The following is a 21,035-nucleotide window of genomic DNA, read 5'->3' as shown; positions in this document are numbered from 1 at the left end:
ATAATTAAAGTCCATAAAACATGAGGATCACATTTATCCACACTAATATACAGTAGTTAGTAGTCTATAACTCCTCTGGCATTACTTTGAATAGACTCTTTTTGAAGTGTGTTATGAGGACCTGGTACTGTACTTCAGAAGAGAAATGTACTACCTTTCTTCTATATAGAATTACTCTTTCACACCATTTGGTTTCTATCAAGTTATTTTGTGTGAGAATAAAAAATGTTCAATTGGACTGAGCTCTCCAGATAATGATGGCAGTGTCAATAGCAATTATTTTGTGTACAGCTAAACATTCTTCGACGATTTGGGCATATATTTTGGATAATTATCAAGCTGGAGTGTCCGTTCTTGGCCAAGTTAGAGCTTTTTGGTAGAAAGAACCAGATGTCTTGGCAATATGTTATCTTTTAGAATTAAAAATGTGCATCTATTTTGCAAAACAATTTTAAATATAATTGAGACAATATTACACAGTGGGCATGACTGTTTTCTCAACATGAGTTTAATCATTTTTATGCCAAACATAAGCCCAACGACCAAGTCTGGAAATTTAAAATTTCAATTAATCTAACCATGACATATTTTTAAACTTGTCATTGAAATTATGTTTGGCAAGTTTGAGAGTGATCTATTTGTGTATCGTATTCAAAAGACTTTGAAGAAACATTTTCAACGAAACTACAGATACTGTATGGATATATGCAAGTATATCTGTCACGAACACGGACTGAAATCCGTGTCAGATCTTGTAGAAGACCCTATGCGATGCGGTAAGAGCTGGAGAAAACAGGAGGCGTGGTAAAAGGGAACACACAGGGGTTTAATAGTGCACAAAATAATAGTGACAATCCGTGAGACAGTGAACGGGGAAGACAAAATGGCATCCAAATCCAAACGGGTCCAAGGGCAGGTCAAAGCACAGTCCGAGAGTCCATCAACAAGGAATCCATCCTGGGACGCGACAAAGTTAAAATCCCCGGGAGGGGGGAGCACATGGACAAACAAAACATGGGGGTCCAAGGGTGACGGGGCGAGATCCTCCAGACCCCGGGCTCAGGAAGCGGGAGGTGTCGGGGATGAGGCCTATGCCCTCAGGAGACGGACGTAGGGTTTCCTGGTGCTAGGCAGGCCTCGCGACATCTTACCCTAATGATGAGCCCCGAGGACTGGAGGTGCCGATCTTTAAATAATAATGCTAAAAGGGTACACCTGGAGAGCTTAATCACACGGACAATAATGGGAGCAGTGGAGCGTCCTCTAGGGAGGGATGTCGGGCGTGACAATATCCAGATGTCACTGTGTATTGCAGATTGCAGGAAACAGTAAACCTTGAGTCCTCTATATCATTTGGGGGGATTCCATTGTATTTCCAAAGAACAGTTATTGTACATTTGTTTTTTTAAAACATTTTATTAAAATAAATACTGATGAATAAAAGAGATGTGAATAAATGTAACATTTGTTTTGTAGGATACATTTATGACAAATGTTATTTTTTCTCTGTACAGTGATATTATGATTACGGTTTAACATTGTTAGACTTTTAAAAAAAAAGGCACATTATCCAATCTGTAGCCCAATCTTCTATATGTTGTTTTAATTCCTTTTTTTTTGGGGGGGGGGGTATGTATAATCTGGTAGGTACTATATGTGGAATGTTATTGTCAGAGAAAACAATATGAAGCTCCTATCACTGTGTACTGTGGAGATCCATTGTGGCTAAAGAGGGCAGTATGGTGTACATATTCTCTGGTTCATGCTCAATAGCATACACATCTCTTAAAATAGTGAATACCTTAGCATGCCATACACATGCCAGTGCCTGTGTGTGAATACAAACAAGGGATTGCAGTAACTGTAATAAAGAAGAGGAGAGTCTGGATAGTCTTAGTCGCTTCGTTATCTCTGTTTATTTAAACATAAAATGTGACTTACCAACTGTTCCTCCCTTCATTCCTGACTGAAAGCTTCCAGTCTCATGCTGTACTGCAGCAAATGAAAGAACTGGAAATTCGGCATTACCATACCATAACTCAGACGTTATCTATCTACTGTACCCCTTACACCTACAGTACCACGGAGTTCGGACCCTACAGTATAACAATGGGATTTTAGTTATAGAGTTCTAAACTTAAAACTTTAAACTGTTTTAAACTTTAAAAACAGTGCTTGCACAGATTGAGCTGTCTGACGACTACAGGGCCACTCATCTTTCTGTCATGCCAAAGTGAATGAAAGCATGGTGCGCTGATTAAAAGTGAGTAGAGAGACTCTGTGTGGGTAAGTGAGTTAAGACCAGAGAGCTGGTGTATGTCCGATGGGAGCCCAGCTCTGTATGGAAAGATATAGGAAGAGGGTCTATCTAATCTGTGGCTTTCTGGCAACATGTGAGGTCCAAAGAGCATGAGAATGCCCTGAGGGACCTAGGTTTATACTTGAAGTCCAGAGTGGTGGAGCAGCTATCTAGTTGCTGGTCTCTGGTTGCAGTGTAGAATATGTACAGTACACAGTGTTGTGGTGAAGGCAGCATTGGTCGAGCACAAGGGAGATGTGCTAGCAACTCCTAAAGGACACAGATTTGTGTTGAGCGGTTGAGGTGTCAACAGCTATTAGATGTGTGAGAAGCAAACTAGCAGAATACCAATGTACCAATAGTTGCAAGTAATGTATTAGTATGTAATGTATGACATATGTATTGTATGACATGCTACCTGCTGGCACTGGTTGAGGACTAGCAGATGTACTGTAGGCCAACACAAAGTCAAAGGGAGGACTGACGAAATACAACTGAGCCAGTAACTTTTTTTTGTGTGAGAGTAATACCGAGGAACAGTGTCCTAAGAGAGAGAGTTACAGATAGAGGAGCAGGAGGCTCCAGAATGGTATCAGATTTGGTTGTTGCTATATTGGACCATTTGTAAGGTAAAAAATGTAGGAAAATGGTTACAGCCAAATGGGCTTGACCAAAAGAGGGCAAGGTGGATGAACACATGCTGGTGCTCTGAGTCTGCAAATTAAGGGCTTAGGACATTGGCAGTGGATGAGCAGAATGACCTCAGAGGCAGTCATGGTAATTTGGACAGAAGCATATAAAGAATATGATGAGGAGCCATATCATACTCAGGGTGGTGTATGGATCCCTGACAGGGTGCATCTGTTGACATGAACCTGCCTGAATCAGTACCCCTAGTGTGTGCTGTCCTGTATGGCATCACAATACAGTATACAGGTATACTAAACATGCTGAAAAGAGAGGAAAGAAAACACAACATTTCGGCCGTGGAGCTTTCTTCAGGTTCACACACCTGAAGAAGGCTCCAAGGCCAAAGCGTTGTGTTTTCTTTCTTCTCTTTTCAGCATGGAATAAACCTATTACTTGTTCCTTTGCAGCCTATGCATGCTGACGGTAACTGGTAACTGGTGACGGATGGTAACTGAGAAAGATGGTCTAAATTTTGTGATGAATTAGTACATGCCCTTGAAGATTTTACATAAAAATAAAACAAGGCGTCTCCCTGTTCAAGGCATGGCCAAGATATATATATATATTTTACTAGATCTTGCACACTTCTTGCTGCAGTTTCTTTTTAGGTAGCCACCCCAACAATGTCACAATGTATTCTGAAAATTTCATCGCATACCTGGAGTGTTCAACATGTCTATTTTCAAGACACTCAGACACATTGTGATTTATAGTGAATGTTAAGTATTTACATTATTCATATGAAACTTTACAGGTTGTTACAATAGCACTACAGCCCCACTATGCCAAACTAAGTGGTATCTTCCACACAGGAGAATAAGGAATTTACTGTAAAATCCTAAATATAATAATTTGAGAGGAAACAACAGTTGTACATATACTGTACTTGTTTCAAATTCCTTGTAGACCAAAAGGTAAAACACTGAAGACGATGAACTGTAAATCTTGATTTGTGAATTGCCATTGGGAACATACTGTACTTGATATCATGTTTTTCTGTTAATTTTTTTGATTATTTTTTAAACAAAAGGAAAACCCAAAATCAGGTGTTTCTTGTGTTGTATATTTATTTCCTCAAATTTTCCAATTTTTCATTGAAATCACAATTTCTATTATAATATTTGAAAATACAATTTTTGGGAGGTTTCCTCCAGTAGGACAAAGAGGCAATTTTTTTCGGTGAGACTGTCCCCCTCAACCATCATGGGGGTACATACCCTCACAAAAGTACTGATTGTAAATGTACGGGTGTAGAGCATTACAGAAAAAATGCACTATAATGTATGTTGTCTGGAAATGGCCTTTCCCGTAGGAAATCAATTAGTGTAGCCAAACTACACTGTGACTTCATGTAATCCTACAGAGCTCAGAAAATGAACAATATTATCACCTGTCTGCATCTTTCTACATCAGAGTTTGAATTGCAGTGTGTAGTGCCTTGTAAGAGTGGTTATATGTTGCACGAACTTCACACATAACCCACAATAGTGTCGTCAGCACTTTTTTTGTTTAGCTTAAATGAAGTCTTCAGCTGTCATCTAAGGAAATGCAGGTGAGCTTCTCTGAATTTCAGTGGTCACTCCTGTAGATCTTGAAAAACACAATGCAACGGTATGAAATCTTCATGGCAATATGTAAGTACTCCAGATGTTTTATCTCCCAAATAGAATTTTATTAACACTATTTTTATTTTATTATAAATGTTTCAGTCGAAATACTCATGTTGTTTTCCGCTGTTTTATTAATATTATTACTGTAACTTATGTTTAATATTATTGAAGTCCTTAAAATGCGGTAATCAAAGGAAAGTAAAATGTCTATGCGGACCAACATACCTCTCTGGGCAAATTTACTGTTCCTTCCTGTTCATATACTCTAAAAGGTCTATGTAAAGTCATTTTATTTCTTTAAAAGTCATTTTGAAATAACAAAGAAGCAAAATGTGTTTATTGAGTTTCTTAGTGTGCCTGACTATAAATTTCTATCATTATTGAATAAATACCAAAACACGGAAAATGATTCTCATCTAAATATAAAATAATAAGAATAGTTACAAAGATGTGGAGGCCAAGTGGGCCATAAAGCTCATTTAGTAGTTATTCGCTAATTGTGTGATTCATATTGATATTGTGTATGTTATACAGCTCAGTTTGTAAGCAACATTTGTTTTCTTCTCAATAGAAACTAATTAATAATTATTAATTTCAAGACTTTTACTGTAACTTCCATATTTCCTTTCCCATGTCTGACCCACTAAGATTGTCTTACTTTTGATTATTTTCACTAACATCTAATCACCTTCCAATTAAAGGTGAAATCTTTAAATCCTGTTTTAATTCCCTACTCCAAAATGACATCTCGTCTCCTGTTGTCACCTTGACCCTCAAAGCATTATTTTTTGTGGCCTTCTTTGGATTGTTTTCTCTGGGTAGAATTCACTGGCGCCAGCCAACCCTTCCACCATCATTTTCATCCCTTATTGGATTTTTCCATTGGTTCTCACAATAAAATCACTTTCTACCTCAAAAGAAGCAAAATAGAATAGGTCAAAGCATTATTTTTTATTACTTCAAGCTTGATTCCACTATTAACCCTTACAAGTCTTTATTTATTTTATTTATTCCTATAATTCATTTTCCTTATCCCAATCAACCATCTTATCCAGTCCCCTGTGCATTGGTGAAAATTGGCAAGTGGGTCTACACATTTACAAAGTGCTAACAAAAGCTGGCTTCATTGATAAACTCTTTTCGTGCCACTCCTTCAGATGCCATTAACTCAGCTGGACAAGTTACACAAAATAAATTTGTCTCTATATCAGACTAATAAGGATATACAGTAAATTAAAAAATCTCAGTGTATGGAAATTTCCCTAAAATATATTGATTTTTAATATAAATATTAAATTAACTCTCTGGTCTTCCTCTTTAATATTATCTGCAGTGACTTAAACATTTTAAATTTAATATGCTATAATTTGCCGTTTCTACTGAGAAACAATTATGATTGTGAGGGAAAATTTAAATAGAATATACTGTGTACTATGGCCACCTGGTTCTCGTCAGCTGAAAAAAAAATGACACTTGAAGTCAGTGAAAGATATGGCACAAGCTATAGTAAAGTGGTTAACCCATTGATGATTGCAGCCAGCAGCCATATCACCCTGCAACTCACAACTGGCAACACATTAAAGGTAAGCAGGTGTGAGCCGGGTCAATACCTGGATGGGAGACCTCCTGGGAAAAACTGGGTTGCTGCTGGAAGAGGTGTTTGTGAGGCCAGCAGGGGGCACCCACCCTGCGGTCTGCGTGGGTCCTAATGCCCCAATATAGTGATTGGGACACTATACTATAAAAAGGTGCTGTCCTTCAGATGAAACATACAACTGAGGTCCTGACTCTCTGTGGTCATTGAAAATCCCAAGGCGTTTCTCGAAAAGAGTAGGGGTATCCTGGCCACATTTCCCACTGGTCTTTACCAGTCATGGCCTCCTATTAATCTCCATCTATGAATTGGCTTCATTACTCTGTGCTCCTCCCCTCCAAACAGATAGCTGGTGTGTGGTGAATGTACTGGTGCACTATGCTGCACATTGATGGTGGTGGTCCCCATCCATTTTCTAACCAATTCTAATTCAGGGTTGAAAGGGAACTGGACAAGCAATGGGCACAATGCAGGATACACCTTGAATGGGACATCAAGCAATTGCAGGGCACACACAGACATACACACTCTCACTATATTCTTTTTTCTTCTTTCAGTTCTGAAAGGACTATTCTTCTCCTGCCAGCAGACAAGTAAGAGAAAAGCTCAGCAGCAGAACAATTTGCAATGTACAGCTATGGCATTCAGGAATCATCCTACAGCAATCATTAAATAACAAGGAAGAGAGACATACAATATATTTTAGCCACATACTGTTAAGCCAGAGTTTTGTATTGTCTTTGATTTCTAGGTGTTTTGATACTCTGTGCTTTCTATATTTTTATGTCAAATGTGTAAAACCAGACACAAATAAAAAACTGGCATCAATTTACTGTAACAATCAGAAAATGTAACAGTAAATTGCAACAGTACTTGACGACTTTTAGTAACAGTTTTTACTGCAATAATGACAGCAAATATTCATAGAAAAGGTTAAAACATTATAACTTTTTATAAAGTATATAACCTTAAGATAGTCATAACGAGCATGTCAGAACTTTTCCAAAATAACCATTGTAAGTGACTAAGTTAAAAACTTTGCTGCATAAAATGCTTATGAAGAAAGTGGAATACTGTTGTGAATTCAGGATAATTTCCGTCTGCATTCTCAAAGAGGGGGTTCAGAAATCCTATTGCAGAAAGACATCCGAAACCAAAATTATCCTAAAACTTTTGCAAAAGTACTTTAAGTGTATATTTTTCTTTGAAAGCAGGGGTTTCCTCCTGGCTATCCTTCCATGAAAGTCATTCTTATTCATTTTTTTCCTGCTGGTGGACTGACATTTATCATAGCAAGAGAACCCTGAATGCAACATTGGGGTTCTTGAAGAATTCTAGGAACATCTTATGCTCAGATCTTGGAGATAATTTGGTAGGACAGCCATTCCTGGGTAAGTTGGGCACAATCTTGAATTTTCTCCATTTGTAGATTATCTTTCTTACCATGGAATGATGGACTATGAAACTGGTTTTTACTGGTTTTGTAACCCTTCCCAGACTGATAAGCAGCACCAATTCTTTCTCTAAGACTGTCATAGATTTATTTTGATCAGGGCATGATGTGTTACCACAAAACCGAACGCTTAAGACCAAATTTCCAAAGTTTCTGATTTTATACACAGGTGGGATCACTTCTTGATGATCAACGTATCATTTGTTCATGTTTTGGTGCTCCTGATTCTATCTACCTACCTATTTAAGATGATAAGATGGTAGAATTTATGATGCACTTACTTTTCATACAAAGATATTGAATGCAGGCTGATGTTTTTTATAAATAATGACACAATAGACGTTTTGTGTGCTATTTATCAAATGAGGTTAGTTTTTGTCTAGTAGTAGAACTGGTCTTAATATGTTAAACCATAAATCTTATGGGAGTTTCCTTACATTTTCACTTTACTGTATGTATGCCACTGGCAACCCATTTATGGTGTGGTACTGCCTTGTGGTCTATGCTTCCAGGATAGACTGTGAGTTTCCTCAAATCTTACCAGGAAAATGTAGCATTCTGTAAGTTAATTGATGGATTATTAATTCATCATAACAAAAGTATGAATTTGTGAAATTACAACAGTTGGTTGTGAAACAACAAGTTGGTTACTAGGCACTCTTCAAGTTTGAACACCAGTCTGTTGCTTCACCCTAACCACTGTCTGTATTCCAAGGTCCAGGCCTCAAGCTGTGGTAACTGCAGACCCTCCATGGACAGAGGTGTTTGTAGGAGAGACAGTCACCCTCAACTGTGAGGTTAGAGGATCTGGTGGCTGGAAATATTACTGGGCCCTAGAGAAGCAGGGGAGAATAGTGACACTCAGGAGCTCCAGTGGAAAATATGGTTCCCAGTACATCCTAACAGCTGTGTCAGTGTCTGACAGTGGACAATATTGGTGTCAAGCTGAGAGAGGAACTGATCAGAGTGACAGTGACTTTCTCACGCTGACAGTAATTGGTTAGTTATTTTCATATCTGTTTAAATGTTTTACTTAATCATTTGTGTAAGAGGTGCATGGTGTATGTTTAGCAAATTATACATTTCTGATCTGTTTCAGAGGGCCAGACACCTGCTGTAGTGACCATAGACCCCCCGGATTCAGTGGTTTTCTCAGGAGAGAGAGTCACCCTCAGCTGTGTGGTGAAGGGGGCATCAGGTGGCTGGAGATATTCCTGGGCTAGAATCACCAAGGGAAGACTAGAGAGGCTCTTTAGATCCAGTGCTGAAGATCAGAAAAATTACACCCTCAGTCCTGCAACAGTGTCTGATAGTGGACAGTACTGGTGTCAAGCTGAACGGGGAAACAAACCAATATTTCAAACACATCCTGGTTTTCTTATTTTGAGTGTTTCAGGTTAGTAACTTACATGAGTACTTAATGTACCATCTGATGAAATAACTATGTTAAGTTTAACATCTGTCAGTGCTTTAGTATTTGAGCTGTCCATAAATTTATATATGAAAAAAAAACAAAAGCAAAGAAAAAAATGATTGATACCTTCAATTTTATCTGTTGTATATGTAAATTACAATGGATAATTCAAGTAAAAAAATATTACATAACAATTACCATGTCCGCATACACCTGGAGGTCTTACATCATGCTGATGCATTTACAATTCACTCCACCTTCAAATGTAATCAAAACAATGCAGTTCTACCTTAAAGAACATATAAAATTGTAATAAAGAAAACATCTTTCTGCCCTAGTAGTGGAAGGAAGTTGTGGAAAATGAACATAAAACAATGTTCAGGGGGATCAGATATTGGGCATCAACCACCTGAATGGGAAGCTTGCTCTTGGCATCCACAACTGTTTCAGTAAAATTTGTTTCCTATTCCTCATCTTAAATAAATTCCATTTCAGTTTCCAAGTGTGACACTACTGTATATCCATGTTTTGCTACTGAGACTATAGGAGTTCACAAGGCTGCCTTATCTGTACCCTCCACAGATTTAAACATTAAATCAAGTTTCTTCTCAATTTCCTTTATTCCTCCCTTTATCCTGCCTTTTTTTTTACAAACCGCAAAGACCAGGAATAATACTTCCTATTCTTCTATGAAGAATTTCTTAGGCTTTAATATGCTGTTTGTGATGTGACAAATCTTCACACAGAATTCACATGCAACATAAAATCTTCGTCCTGTCTTAAATACACAAAAATACAAAATGAAAAGTTAAAAGAGATCTATGTCCTGTGGAATTTCAAATTGGATTAACCATGATTGCTTTTTTTCAGTCCAATCACCTTTTCAGTAGTTCATTCAAACTCATTAACACAGAGCAGAGGCATGGCTTGAATTGTCTTGAATTGCAAAATTCTTAAGTTCAGAAAACTATAGATAAATTTGAATGAAGGTTATCAAAGCAAACACATAATAGGGAAATGATGGTTCAAGGGACGTTTCAGTAGTATTTCTAAACTGAGTAGAGAGAGATAATTTTGGACAGCTATTCTGGAGAACACTGTTTGAGCCAGGGGGAAGAAGGGTATCAAATGAAAACCATAATTCACGTTTTCATTCACAGAATCATACAGTAGTTGCAGAAGACAGTGACCATGCTGAAATTGAGTTTTATAAATAAAATTTATAATTAGAATTTCAGGAGTAGGTTGACATACAGTAGGACAGTAGGACTGTGCTGATAGCAAGCAACACCAGACATTTTGACACATAGTCTGCAAGGGACTGAGGAAGGGGAGAAAGTCAGGCACAAACACTTGCAGGGTGGAAAGAAGGAAAGGGAACTGGTTATCACCACTTTCTGGGCTACACTGTAGTATGGGCACCTGGGGAAGAGATAGCTGAAAATGGAGGCAGATGGACACTGTGTTTGGCTCACGGAGGAGGTTAAGTGAATATCAGTTGCCAGGAAAGACAATGAAAAGAGATAATAAGAAATGTGATAGAGATGAAAGTTAACCTTTAGCTGTACATTTGAGGTAACACAGACCAGTGCAGCTGTGGTAGTAGCAAAGGACCAAGCAAGGGAGCAAGTGGAGAAGAGAAAGAGGAAGGGACAGAGAACAGCCCCTGAAATTCATGAAGATTTGAGATTCATTAAATTGGAGATAAGAGAAGGACCAGACTTCTATTTTTTCAGCAAAAGAAAAAGAACAAATGTTGTGACTAAACATATTTAGTTGGCTTGACATTGAATAGTTGGTTCTTCAAACTCACATAAACTGACTCCATACTCCTTCACTATCTTTTGCAGATGAGTCTACTGTACATCCAATCTAATCTATGATATCAGGTTTATTATTATTGCAATCTTCTATCTCACTAGCAGTGAAATGAGAAATGAGCAGTGAGCACTTTGAGAGAAAGAGACAGCAAGCTTAGAGGACAGCAAGAGAAATAAATAAAGAATCGATGATAGATACAACAAATAGATAGAGGACTGGGTGCAAGATGACCATAGGGGCACAGTAACTTTACATTAGAGCAGCATGAATAACTGGAGTCAGCAGGAAAGTGTTAATGACAACTTGGGCAAATAGATTGTTTTCAGAGTGGACTTTTGACTTTCATCTTTTGTTTAAAACTCAATTTCTCTTCTAAATGTTAAAACACTAAAGACATACAGGAAGCAGCCCTGCTCAACACTGACAGTAGCAGGACTGATGGGTCTAGTTACACCATCAGGTCTGCTGCTCTGTCCCACAGTGGAGAGTATTGGTGTCGAGCTAGAAGGGGAAGTGTGGTCTATTATACTGATCGCAGTGATTCTCTGCAAATAGAAATAATAGGTAAGAAACTGAATTAAATATAATTTGTTCAATTATAAATTATATCTCTTATTTTCATGGTCTTTTCTACCCTCTGTTCAATCTTGGTTTATGTGCAGCTCGACCACAGGCAGCACTAACCCTGGAGTCTGGATGGGCAGAGATATTCACTACAGAAAGTGTGACTCTGAGGTGTGAGATTGAGATGGGCTCTGCTGAGTGGAGTTATAAATGGTACAAAAATGGACAGGAACTTCCAGTAGACTCCAGTAGGAGAAATGGAGACACATACACAATCCTATCTGCTGCTCAGTTACATAATGGAGAATATACCTGCAGAGGGGAAAGTGACCATAATAAACTATTTTATTCTAACATCAGCAATCCTGTTAAACTGAAGGTATCTGGTAAGTATTTGTATTCTTTTGAAAATCAAACATATATATTGATACTGCGGAGATTATTCAAATAATTGATTGTTACTTTAGAAAAAATGTGATTAAATGTTATAAATAAAGGCCAATTTTTAACTATTTGAGACCCAGACACAAGTATTAGTTATCAATTCGATCACCCCTACTTAGAATGTAATAATATTCCTGCATTCATGCAATAATTATGTAGTAGATGTACAATTTAGGATCTCAGAGGCTTATGCCACAAGCTGTGAAATTGATTTTGCACATAGGTTTTTGGTGGTACTGACAAGGCCTGAACATCTTCAACACTCTTCCATCAGGAAAATGGCCAAAGCCTGTTCTGACTGTGTTCCCCACAAGACGACAGATATGCACAGGAGACAGAGTCACCCTGAGCTGTGGAGTTGGGGGTGGATCTGTTGGTTGGAAGTATCTCTGGTATAAAGACACACAGGGAGAAGCCCTACTCAACACTGACAGCAGTAGGACTGATGGGTCCAGTTACACAATTAGCTCTGCTGCTGTGTCCCACAGTGGAGAGTACTGGTGTCGAGCTAGAAGGGGAAGTGTGTTCTATTACACTGATCGCAGTGATTCTCTGAAATTAGAACTCATAGGTAAGAGATTGAAATAGTAAAATGATTGATCATTTTAGTATCTTTTTTAGTAAACATAATTTTAGCACACAACTGCTTTATTTATTTTTCCCCCATATTAATTCTTAGATTCATACTATTTGCATACCTCATATTATTAATTCTACCCCCTATTCAAACTTGTCTATTCTGCAGCTCAACCACAGGCTGTACTGACCTTGGAGTCTGGATGGACAGAGATATTCACCACAGAAAGTGTGACTCTGAGGTGTGAGATTGAGATGGACTCTGCTTGGTGGAACTATAAATGGTACAAGGATGGACAGGAGCTTCCAGCAGAGAAAGTTAACTCCAGTAGCAGAAATTTAAACACATACACAATCCTCTCTGCTGCTCAGTTACGTAATGGAGAATATACCTGCAGAGGAGAAAATGCCCATAATAAACTATATGATTCTAATGTCAGCAATCCTGTTATACTGAAGGTATCCGGTAAGTATTTCATTTGTCCTGAAAATTAAACAGTACAGTATATACTGAAGATATGATCTATATAATGGATCTTGCATCTAATTACAGTGTTCAATAAAACTACAATTTAACTGTTGTTATGGATTATTTTAACCTAGTGAGACACAAATATAGGGTTTCAATTTAAAAAAATGATTAATCACACTTTGACACTTTGAATATACAATAATAATATTCCTGTAGAAGTGCAATAAAGTACCTCAGAGGATTATGCTAGAAGATGTGAATTTGTTTTTGCATATAGGTATTGATTGTACAAAGTCTGATCTTATTCATTTCTCTTCTGTAAGGAATATGGCCAAAGCCTGTTCTGACTGTGTTCCCCACAAGAGGACAGATATACACAGGAGACAGAGTCACCCTGAACTGTGAAGTTGGGGGAGATTCTGTTGGTTGGAAGTATCTCTGGTATAAAGACACACAGGGAGCAACCCTGGCCAACACTGACACTGACAGTACCAGGACTAATGGGTCTAGTTACATCATCAGCTCTGCTGCTCTGTCCCACCGTGGAGAGTATTGGTGTCGAGCTAGAAGGGGAAGAGTGGTCTATTATTCTGACTACAGCAATTCTTTGGTATTGCACATGTCAGGTAGGGTTCTAAAATGAAAGTCACCTTAAGCAGTGTTATTTTATTAATCGGTGGTTAAAGATAATCACACCTTTAAAGAGGAACTGCAGTGCTATTTTTATATTTCGGGGTTAGAAAGAATCAGCATTGATGAATGCATTTAACACCACAATAAAAGTAAAATGTTTACAGTAACTTGTAAATCCTCCAGAAATTGCCAGGTATGCGCAGTGACATATTGCCATCCTTTTCTGTGATTCAGAACGAGGCAATAGAACATCCAGGAAGTGAAGCGGCCCTATTACATTGTAAACTAGCAGGCTTGTGAATATAGCTCCTTTAATCTACACTTTTTTGCAGTTCTCACTCTGTAGGGAGTCCCAGCCCAGTCTCATTTGTTCATTTTTGTTTCAGTGGTTTATGTGTGTTTTATTGTCCATTACAACAGTAACAATAGCAAAATGTAGTTAAAAAGAACACGTCAAAATGACGAGTCAAAAGAATTGATGCATATGTTTCCAGATAGTGGAATACGGTACCACTTCCAGGTACTGTATATAAATTATATAAATATTATATTTAGATCCTTGAATTAATATTTGTTAATGATGTTCAATTCCCTAGTAAGTGGATTTCAAAATGTACTACAACTTTTTTACAATTATGACAGCAAGTATTCATAGAAAAGTTTAAAACATTATAGCTTTTTATGAAGTATATAAACTTTTTATAGTTACAACGAGCACTTCAAAACTTTTCCAAAATAATAATAGTAAGTGATCAAGTTAAAGACTTTGATGCAGAAAATGTTTATGAAGAAGGTGATTTTAAAGATGTACAGTAAGAAAACAGAGTAAATAAAACAATCATTTCACTAGCATCTAATGCACCACAAGTGCCAAAACAACATAGCTACTGTAAGTATGCCACGTCATATTTAATATCTCTGATGCAGCAATGATCGTTAATACGTGTTCTGAGTAGCTGCAACTGTAAATGGTACATTTTTAAATGCTTTTAAAAGACTCATATTGCATACAAATGTTCTTCATAAAATACTGCATACATGTACATGTTACATTAAAACAAGAAGAAACTGTCAGTAAACTCAAAATTATTCACCTAATAAAATAATAAAATTGTTTTTGGAGATGTTCTTTTGAATTTTAATCTTACTTAATAACTGAGACTGTTAACAGAATTCAGGTAACAAAGTAACCTGTAGATGATCAGGATAAATACCAGCTACAACTCTCTGACCCCAGTGTTTGGTTCTTGTGTCTCAGTTTCTTCTGCTGTGGAAAACCTGATCAGGATCTGTATGAGTGTGGGAGTGTTCATCTTCTTGTCTGTCATTGTGAGTGATGTGTTCTGGAGAAGAGTGAAGCAGGCTGTGAGGAATGGTAAGATGTGCTAGACCATGGTTACGACATTCATTTTACTGGTAGAAGACAAGCTGGGTGATATGATGCTTTGACCGAGTGAGATCAAAGTGACCTACTGTAGTAAGCACTATCATTGTGATAACTGCCATGAATTTAAGTAAAACAATTCCAGACTATTTACTATTTATCATTATAAAAACTATTTTCACATAGTCCCTTTTAGTTTTATAATTTCTCTAGAATGTCATTCATTAGATTATTTACAGCAAAAATGTATCTAACAGTTAAGATTGCTCACTGGTAGATCTTAATCAAACTGATTTCAATAATGCATGACTTTCATAAAGGCTGCATTGTGTGCTAAGTGCTTAAACCTATTTTTGCATGTGACTGACTTTTTTTTGTTATTTTAAAGGTGCAATATATGAAGACAGCTTTGATTTGGACAAGTTGAATGTCTCCAGTGCTTCAAACCCACAACAGCAATGGCTGAAATCCTGAAACCCCTCAGCACTCAATGGAATTAAATAATAGTGCATGTTTCACATTTTCCACTAGACAAAGGCTTTATTATTTAGCACTCATATTTAGATTTTAGGTTTGCTTATTACTGTGTAAAGTGTAACTGTAAATTTTACTCATAGGATTTCTATTCTCTGTCACACTGGTTTTACCCACTGAAATCATCACCACTATTAAACTAAATGACAGAGTTAATATTAATGTTAAGTTAATATGAGTTAATATACCCCGGCATCCTGGCCAAAGTTCCCATTGGCCCTTACCAATCATGGCCTCCTATTGATGTGTAATACTGTATGTCTTTTAAAAATGGTTTGAGTAGAAAGCTGTCATTTTTAATTGAAATTAAACCATTTCTAATTTTTTAAAGTATCTTTTTTTATTTCAAAGCCTATAGCTTCAAAGCTATAGCACATGCTTTTTTTTTATCAATCTTTAAACAAATAGTTTGTCATTTATATAAAGTAGCGTGATGATCCATCGTGTTAATATCCATAGGGCAACAATGACAAATTTTCTTGCAGCACCCACTTGTCGTACACCACCTTCTGGGTTTTCTTTAAGGTCCGGGTCTCAATGCGCCAATCCTTTTTAACACGCATGATCATCGGCTGTTGAATAGAAATGTGTTTAAATTCCCGGCACTCTGCATAAGGGTTAACGCCATAGTCAAAAACCAAGTCCCGCAGACTCTCAAAGTTAACTTTTTCACAATTGTTCACATTGAGCGTAATGCCTTTCACCTTTAAACAGGCTTTCCCGCCAGACAGCTTGTACCCGTACGACTTGGGTCCTGTTGACACAAACTCGGTGATGTGTTGTCCAGCAGCGATTTCGCTGGTCAGCTCACCCAAATAGTCACCCAGCCCCGGATTCCACTCACCCTCCCGGCTCACAAAGATAACAGAATCTGTGTCGTGGTACAGACAGCGGCCTTGCAAAGTATTTTGCAGATTGTATAACTCCAAGCGGGCATAGGCGGTTGTAAAGCTAGCGATGAAAATGTTAGTGTTTGAATGGCCTGTATAGTGGTGTTTAGTGTGTTTCCACGTAACACAGGCTGTGTTTTCATCGATAAACTCGCAGGCTGACACCTCATGATATGGCATAAATAAGTACCTGAACAATTCATCGGGGTTTCTCACAATGGTGGTCTGTGGTAAATTGTCTCTTTGCCCATACTTCCCCCACAAACTGTTCAAGGCAATTTTTGAAAGCTGTCTTTTGGCCGGATTCTTTTTAATGTTGCCGGGGTCCAGCCGGACACCCTCTTTTTTATAATATTCGCTGATATATCTTTGTTGTTTCGCGACATCTGTACACCACTCTGGAAACCCCGAAGCTTCCTGTTTCCCTTTCAGATGCAGTTTGATGTAGTCGGAAAAAACATCATGTGAGGCCTTTTCGAAATGCCAAATTTCGTAAATTTTACACACTCTATACCCCAGATCTAAGGCCATCTGTAATTCAGGGGTGCACCAGACACCAGTCAAGGCGCGATCTTCATCACTGTGCTCGCAGGGAGTGGTCTGTTTTGTTTCAGCACACGTACGACACAGTGTGAAAAACAGTTTTTTGTCAATTTTGGTTGGAAGAACTGGAAAGTACAAACGTCTGGGTGGGTAAACTTTCACCTTCGCTAAACCGAAATACCGTTTTAAATCTCCAAAGTTGTTATATATTATTCGGGGGTGCCCCAGTGGGTATTTTGCGGTGCGCTTTACGCAGTCTACCGCGAGTTACCGGTAAATACCGCTAGTTACCGTAAATTCTCCTATAATACCGCAAGAAAAATAATAGTATCCGGAATTTCCGCAAGGTGGAGCTAATAAAGCTCAACCTCTCATGTTTGAGCTGTCGCCATCAAAGTCTTTAACGAAGATATTACTAATAGTATTAATAATGAATGACCTTGGACAAGCTGTAAACTCAAAGTATTGCCCTGGTCCACATTATTTTTTTCATTGACCGTCTTTGTAAAAGTAACACCACAGCATTTCGCAATCACACATTTGTTTCCAATCATGCAAAGTACAGTAATTTTTGAGAATCGATTCACCATGCCTTTCACATGCTCATAAAAGAGATTTATGAGCATGGAAGAGGAAGAGCAGGACAGGAGTGAAAGTGACGCGGGGAAGAGCAGGACAGGAGTGAAAGTGGTCAGGGCGGAGTTTAGGAAGGCCGCCGACCAGCGCGGCTTTCCCACAGTGAAGCGGGCGTACAGTCTGGGCAGGTATAGATTACACTTTTCTAAAACGTATTTGAAAAATAAAAACGATTACAATCTAATCCTTCCACGTTTGATCCCAAAATCCCAAGAAAAATAAATCTAAACGGGGAGAAAGCTATGCTGAAAGTTTATTAAGATACTTAGAAGACAAAGATACTGTATCAATTTATGTTGCATTTGTCTGATTATGATTAAAAAAAACACATATAATTAAACACGCGTTTGCGATTTAAATCAAAACGCGATTTAAATCAATATAAATGTTTATATTGTAATGCATACTGTCCAGCCTCCATTTCTCTATAAAAATTTAATCTATTACAAATTTACAATTTGTTGATAATAGAAATGTTAGGTTCTCTAAAGCTTTGTGATACTTGACCCACCCAGGCAGCAAAAGATCAGCTGCACTGGTAAGATGCGACACCGAAGATATGATTAATAACCAGCTGTGTGAAGCAGTGGTGGCCTGGCACGGTGAGGTGCACTGGCAGCTGTCTGGTGTGACGCAGTGGTAGCCTGGCACGGTGAGGTGCGCTGGCAGCTGTGAAGCAGTGGTGGCCTGGCACAGTGAGGTGCGCTGGTAGCTGTGTGCTGTGACGCAGTGGTGGCCTGGCACGGTGAGGTTCGCTGGCAGCTGTGTGACACAGTGGTGGCCTGGTACGGTGAGGTGCGCTGGCAGCTGAGTGATGCAGTGGTGGCCTGGCACAGTGAGTAGCGCTGGCAGCTGTGTGCTGTGACGCAGTGGTGGCCTGGCACGGTGAGGTGCGCTAGCAGCTGTGTGGTGTGACGCAGTGGTGGCCTGGCACGGTGAGCTGCGCTGGCAGCTGTGTGGTGTGACGCAGTGGTGGTCTGGCATGTGTGACGCAGTGGTGGGTGGGCACGGTGAGGTGCGCTGGCAGCTGTGTGACGCAGTGGTGGCCTGGCACGGTGAGGTACGCTTGCAGCTGTGTGGTGTGACGCAGTGGTGGCCTGGCATGTGTGACGCAGTGGTGGGTGGGCACGGTGAGGTGCGCTGGCATCTGTGTGACACAGTGGTGGCCTGGCACAGTGAGGTGCGCTTGCAGCTGTGTGACGCAGTGGTGGGTGGGCATGGTGAGGTGCGCTGGCAGCTGTGTGACGCAGTGGTGGCCTGGCACGGTGAGGTACGCTTGCAGCTGTGTGGTGTGACGCAGTGGTGGCCTGGCACGGTGAGGTACGCTTGCAGCTGTGTGGTGTGACGCAGTGGTGGCCTGCCATGTGCGACGCAGTGGTGGCCTGGCATGGTGAGGTGCATTAGCAGCTGTGTGACGCAGTGGTGGCCTGTTACGGTGAGGTGCGCTGGCAGCTGTGTGATGCAGTGGTGGCCTGGCACGGTGAGGTGCACTGGCAACTGTGTGGTGTGACTCAGTGGTGGCCGGGCACGGTTAGGTGCTCTGGTAGTTGTGTGGTGTGACGCAGTGGTGGCCTGGTACGGTGAGCTGCGCTGGCAGCTGTGTGGTGTGACGCAGTGGTGGCCTGGCACGGTGAGGTGCGCTGGCAGCTGTGTGACGCAGTGGTGGCCTGCAATGGTGAGGTGCGCTGGCAGCTGTGTGACGCAGTGGTGGCCTGGCACGGTGAGCTGCGCTGGCAGCTGTGTGACGTAGTGTTGGGTGGACACGGTAAGGTGCGCTGGCAGCTGTTTGATGCAGTGGTGGCCTGGCATAGTGAGGTGCGCTAGCAGCTGTGTGGTGTGAAACAGTGGTGGTCTGGCACGGTGAGCTGCGCTGGCAGCTGTGTGGTGTAACGCAGTGGTGGCCTGGCACGGTGAGGTGCGCTGGCAGCTGCGTGACGCAGTGGTGGGTGGGCACGGTGAGGTGCGCTGGCAGCTGTGTGACGCAGTGGTGGCCTGGCACGGTGAGGTGCACTTGCAGCTGTGTGGTGTGACGCAGTGGTGGCCTGGCACGGTGAGGTGCGCTGGCAGCTGTGTGACGCAGTGGTGGCCTGGCACGGTGAGGTGCACTGGCAGCTGTGTGGTGTGACGCAGTGGTGGCCTGGGATGGTGAGGTGCGCTGGTAGCTGTGTGACGCAGTGGTGGGTGGGCACGGTGAGGTGCGCTGGCAGCTGTGTGACGCAGTGGTCGGCTGACACGGTGAGGTGCACTGGCAGCTGTGTTGTGTGTCACAGTGATGGCCTGGCACGGTGAGGTGCGCTGGTAGCTGTGTTTTGTGAAGCAGTGGTGGCCTGGCACGGTGAGGTGCGCTGGCAGCTGTGTGACGCAGTGGTGGCCTGGCACAGTGAGGTGCGTTAGTAGCTGTGTGGTGTGACGCAGTGGTGGCCTGGCACGGTGAGGTGCGCTTGCAGCTGTGTGACGCAGTGGTGGCCTGGTACGGTGAGGTGCGCTGGCAGCTGTGTGATGCAGTGGTGGCCTGGCACAGTGAGGTGCGCTGGCAGCTGTGTGACGCAGTGTTGGGTGGACACGGTGAGGTGCGCTGGCAGCTGTGTGATGCAGGGGGGGATATTCTGGCAACAAATGATTATATGACGATCTGTCAAAGTTCAATGAAATACAATATGCTGGACAGTATGCTTCTCAAAGCGCTTTACAGGATAACAACAACAATAACAACAGCAATTTACAAGTTTTGGGAGGAAGAATATTATCAATATTAATAATAATAATAAACTTTATTTTATATAGCGCCTTTAAAGGTGGCTTCTCAAAGCGTTTTACAGGGTAACAACTGATGAAACAACAGTGGCTGGGGGTTGAAAATACCTGTTAAACCGGATTGTTTGCAAAAAATGTAGGCTCAGATAGTAGCAATAGCAAAATAGCAATATTATGGACACAGTTGACTTTTTAAAAAAAAACGTTTTGTTGACAGCTTGACAAGTTCATCAGTGAAAAGACCACTTGCATTTTTCCTCCCCCCTACATTCTCAGAGCAGAATAGAATTTAATTTTAGCACAATTCATTACAGTGCTAAATTTAATATTATTTATTACTAATAGTTTATGCTAACACCTAACTTTCTTAACGCGAGAATTACTACTGTAAGCACCTACTGTACTGTACTTAAGTACTACCGTAAGTAGTACTGCTGTAAGCAAAAAAAAGGTGGAGTGGTGAAACAGCCCTACACATACAGTATCAGTATCAACAGACATTGTATCAGTATCAGTTCTTGCTTTGTGCTGGGTTTAGCAGTTTTCTGAACATAGTCTTTCAGCGAATGCCATACCATCTCTATTGGATTTAAATCTGGGGATTCGGCTGAAGTTTTCACCCAGTTCACTCCTTCTGCTATAAGCCTCGCCCTTGCTGCTGTGTGTTTCGGATCGTTGTCTTGAAAGAGACGGTGCCTTGATCCAAAGTGCTCCGTGATATATG

The 21,035-nt window shown here is 40.3% G+C and overlaps 1 protein-coding gene across 1 annotated transcript in view; it reads left to right on the top strand.

The window, feature by feature from the left end:
- The window catches only part of LOC148830774 (Fc receptor-like protein 5), a 142,416-nt gene that overhangs the window by 15,832 nt on the left and 105,549 nt on the right, over nucleotides 1–21,035 (top strand). Inside the window, exons 2-7 of the mRNA XM_088919975.1 lie at nucleotides 8,159–8,166; nucleotides 8,362–8,645; nucleotides 8,746–9,042; nucleotides 11,544–11,771; nucleotides 12,635–12,931; nucleotides 13,261–13,558. Coding sequence (XP_088776101.1) covers nucleotides 8,159–8,166; nucleotides 8,362–8,645; nucleotides 8,746–9,042; nucleotides 11,544–11,771; nucleotides 12,635–12,931; nucleotides 13,261–13,558 — 1,412 coding nt within the window. The remainder of the gene's footprint in view (nucleotides 1–8,158; nucleotides 8,167–8,361; nucleotides 8,646–8,745; nucleotides 9,043–11,543; nucleotides 11,772–12,634; nucleotides 12,932–13,260; nucleotides 13,559–21,035) is intronic.

The sequence above is a fragment of the Atractosteus spatula genome, chromosome 7, assembly GCF_055471065.1.
Source record: "Atractosteus spatula isolate fAtrSpa1 chromosome 7, fAtrSpa1.hap1, whole genome shotgun sequence".
NCBI lineage: Eukaryota > Metazoa > Chordata > Actinopteri > Semionotiformes > Lepisosteidae > Atractosteus > Atractosteus spatula.
The sequence above is the reverse complement of the archived record's forward strand: the minus strand, read 5'-3'. Positions and strand labels throughout refer to the sequence as shown.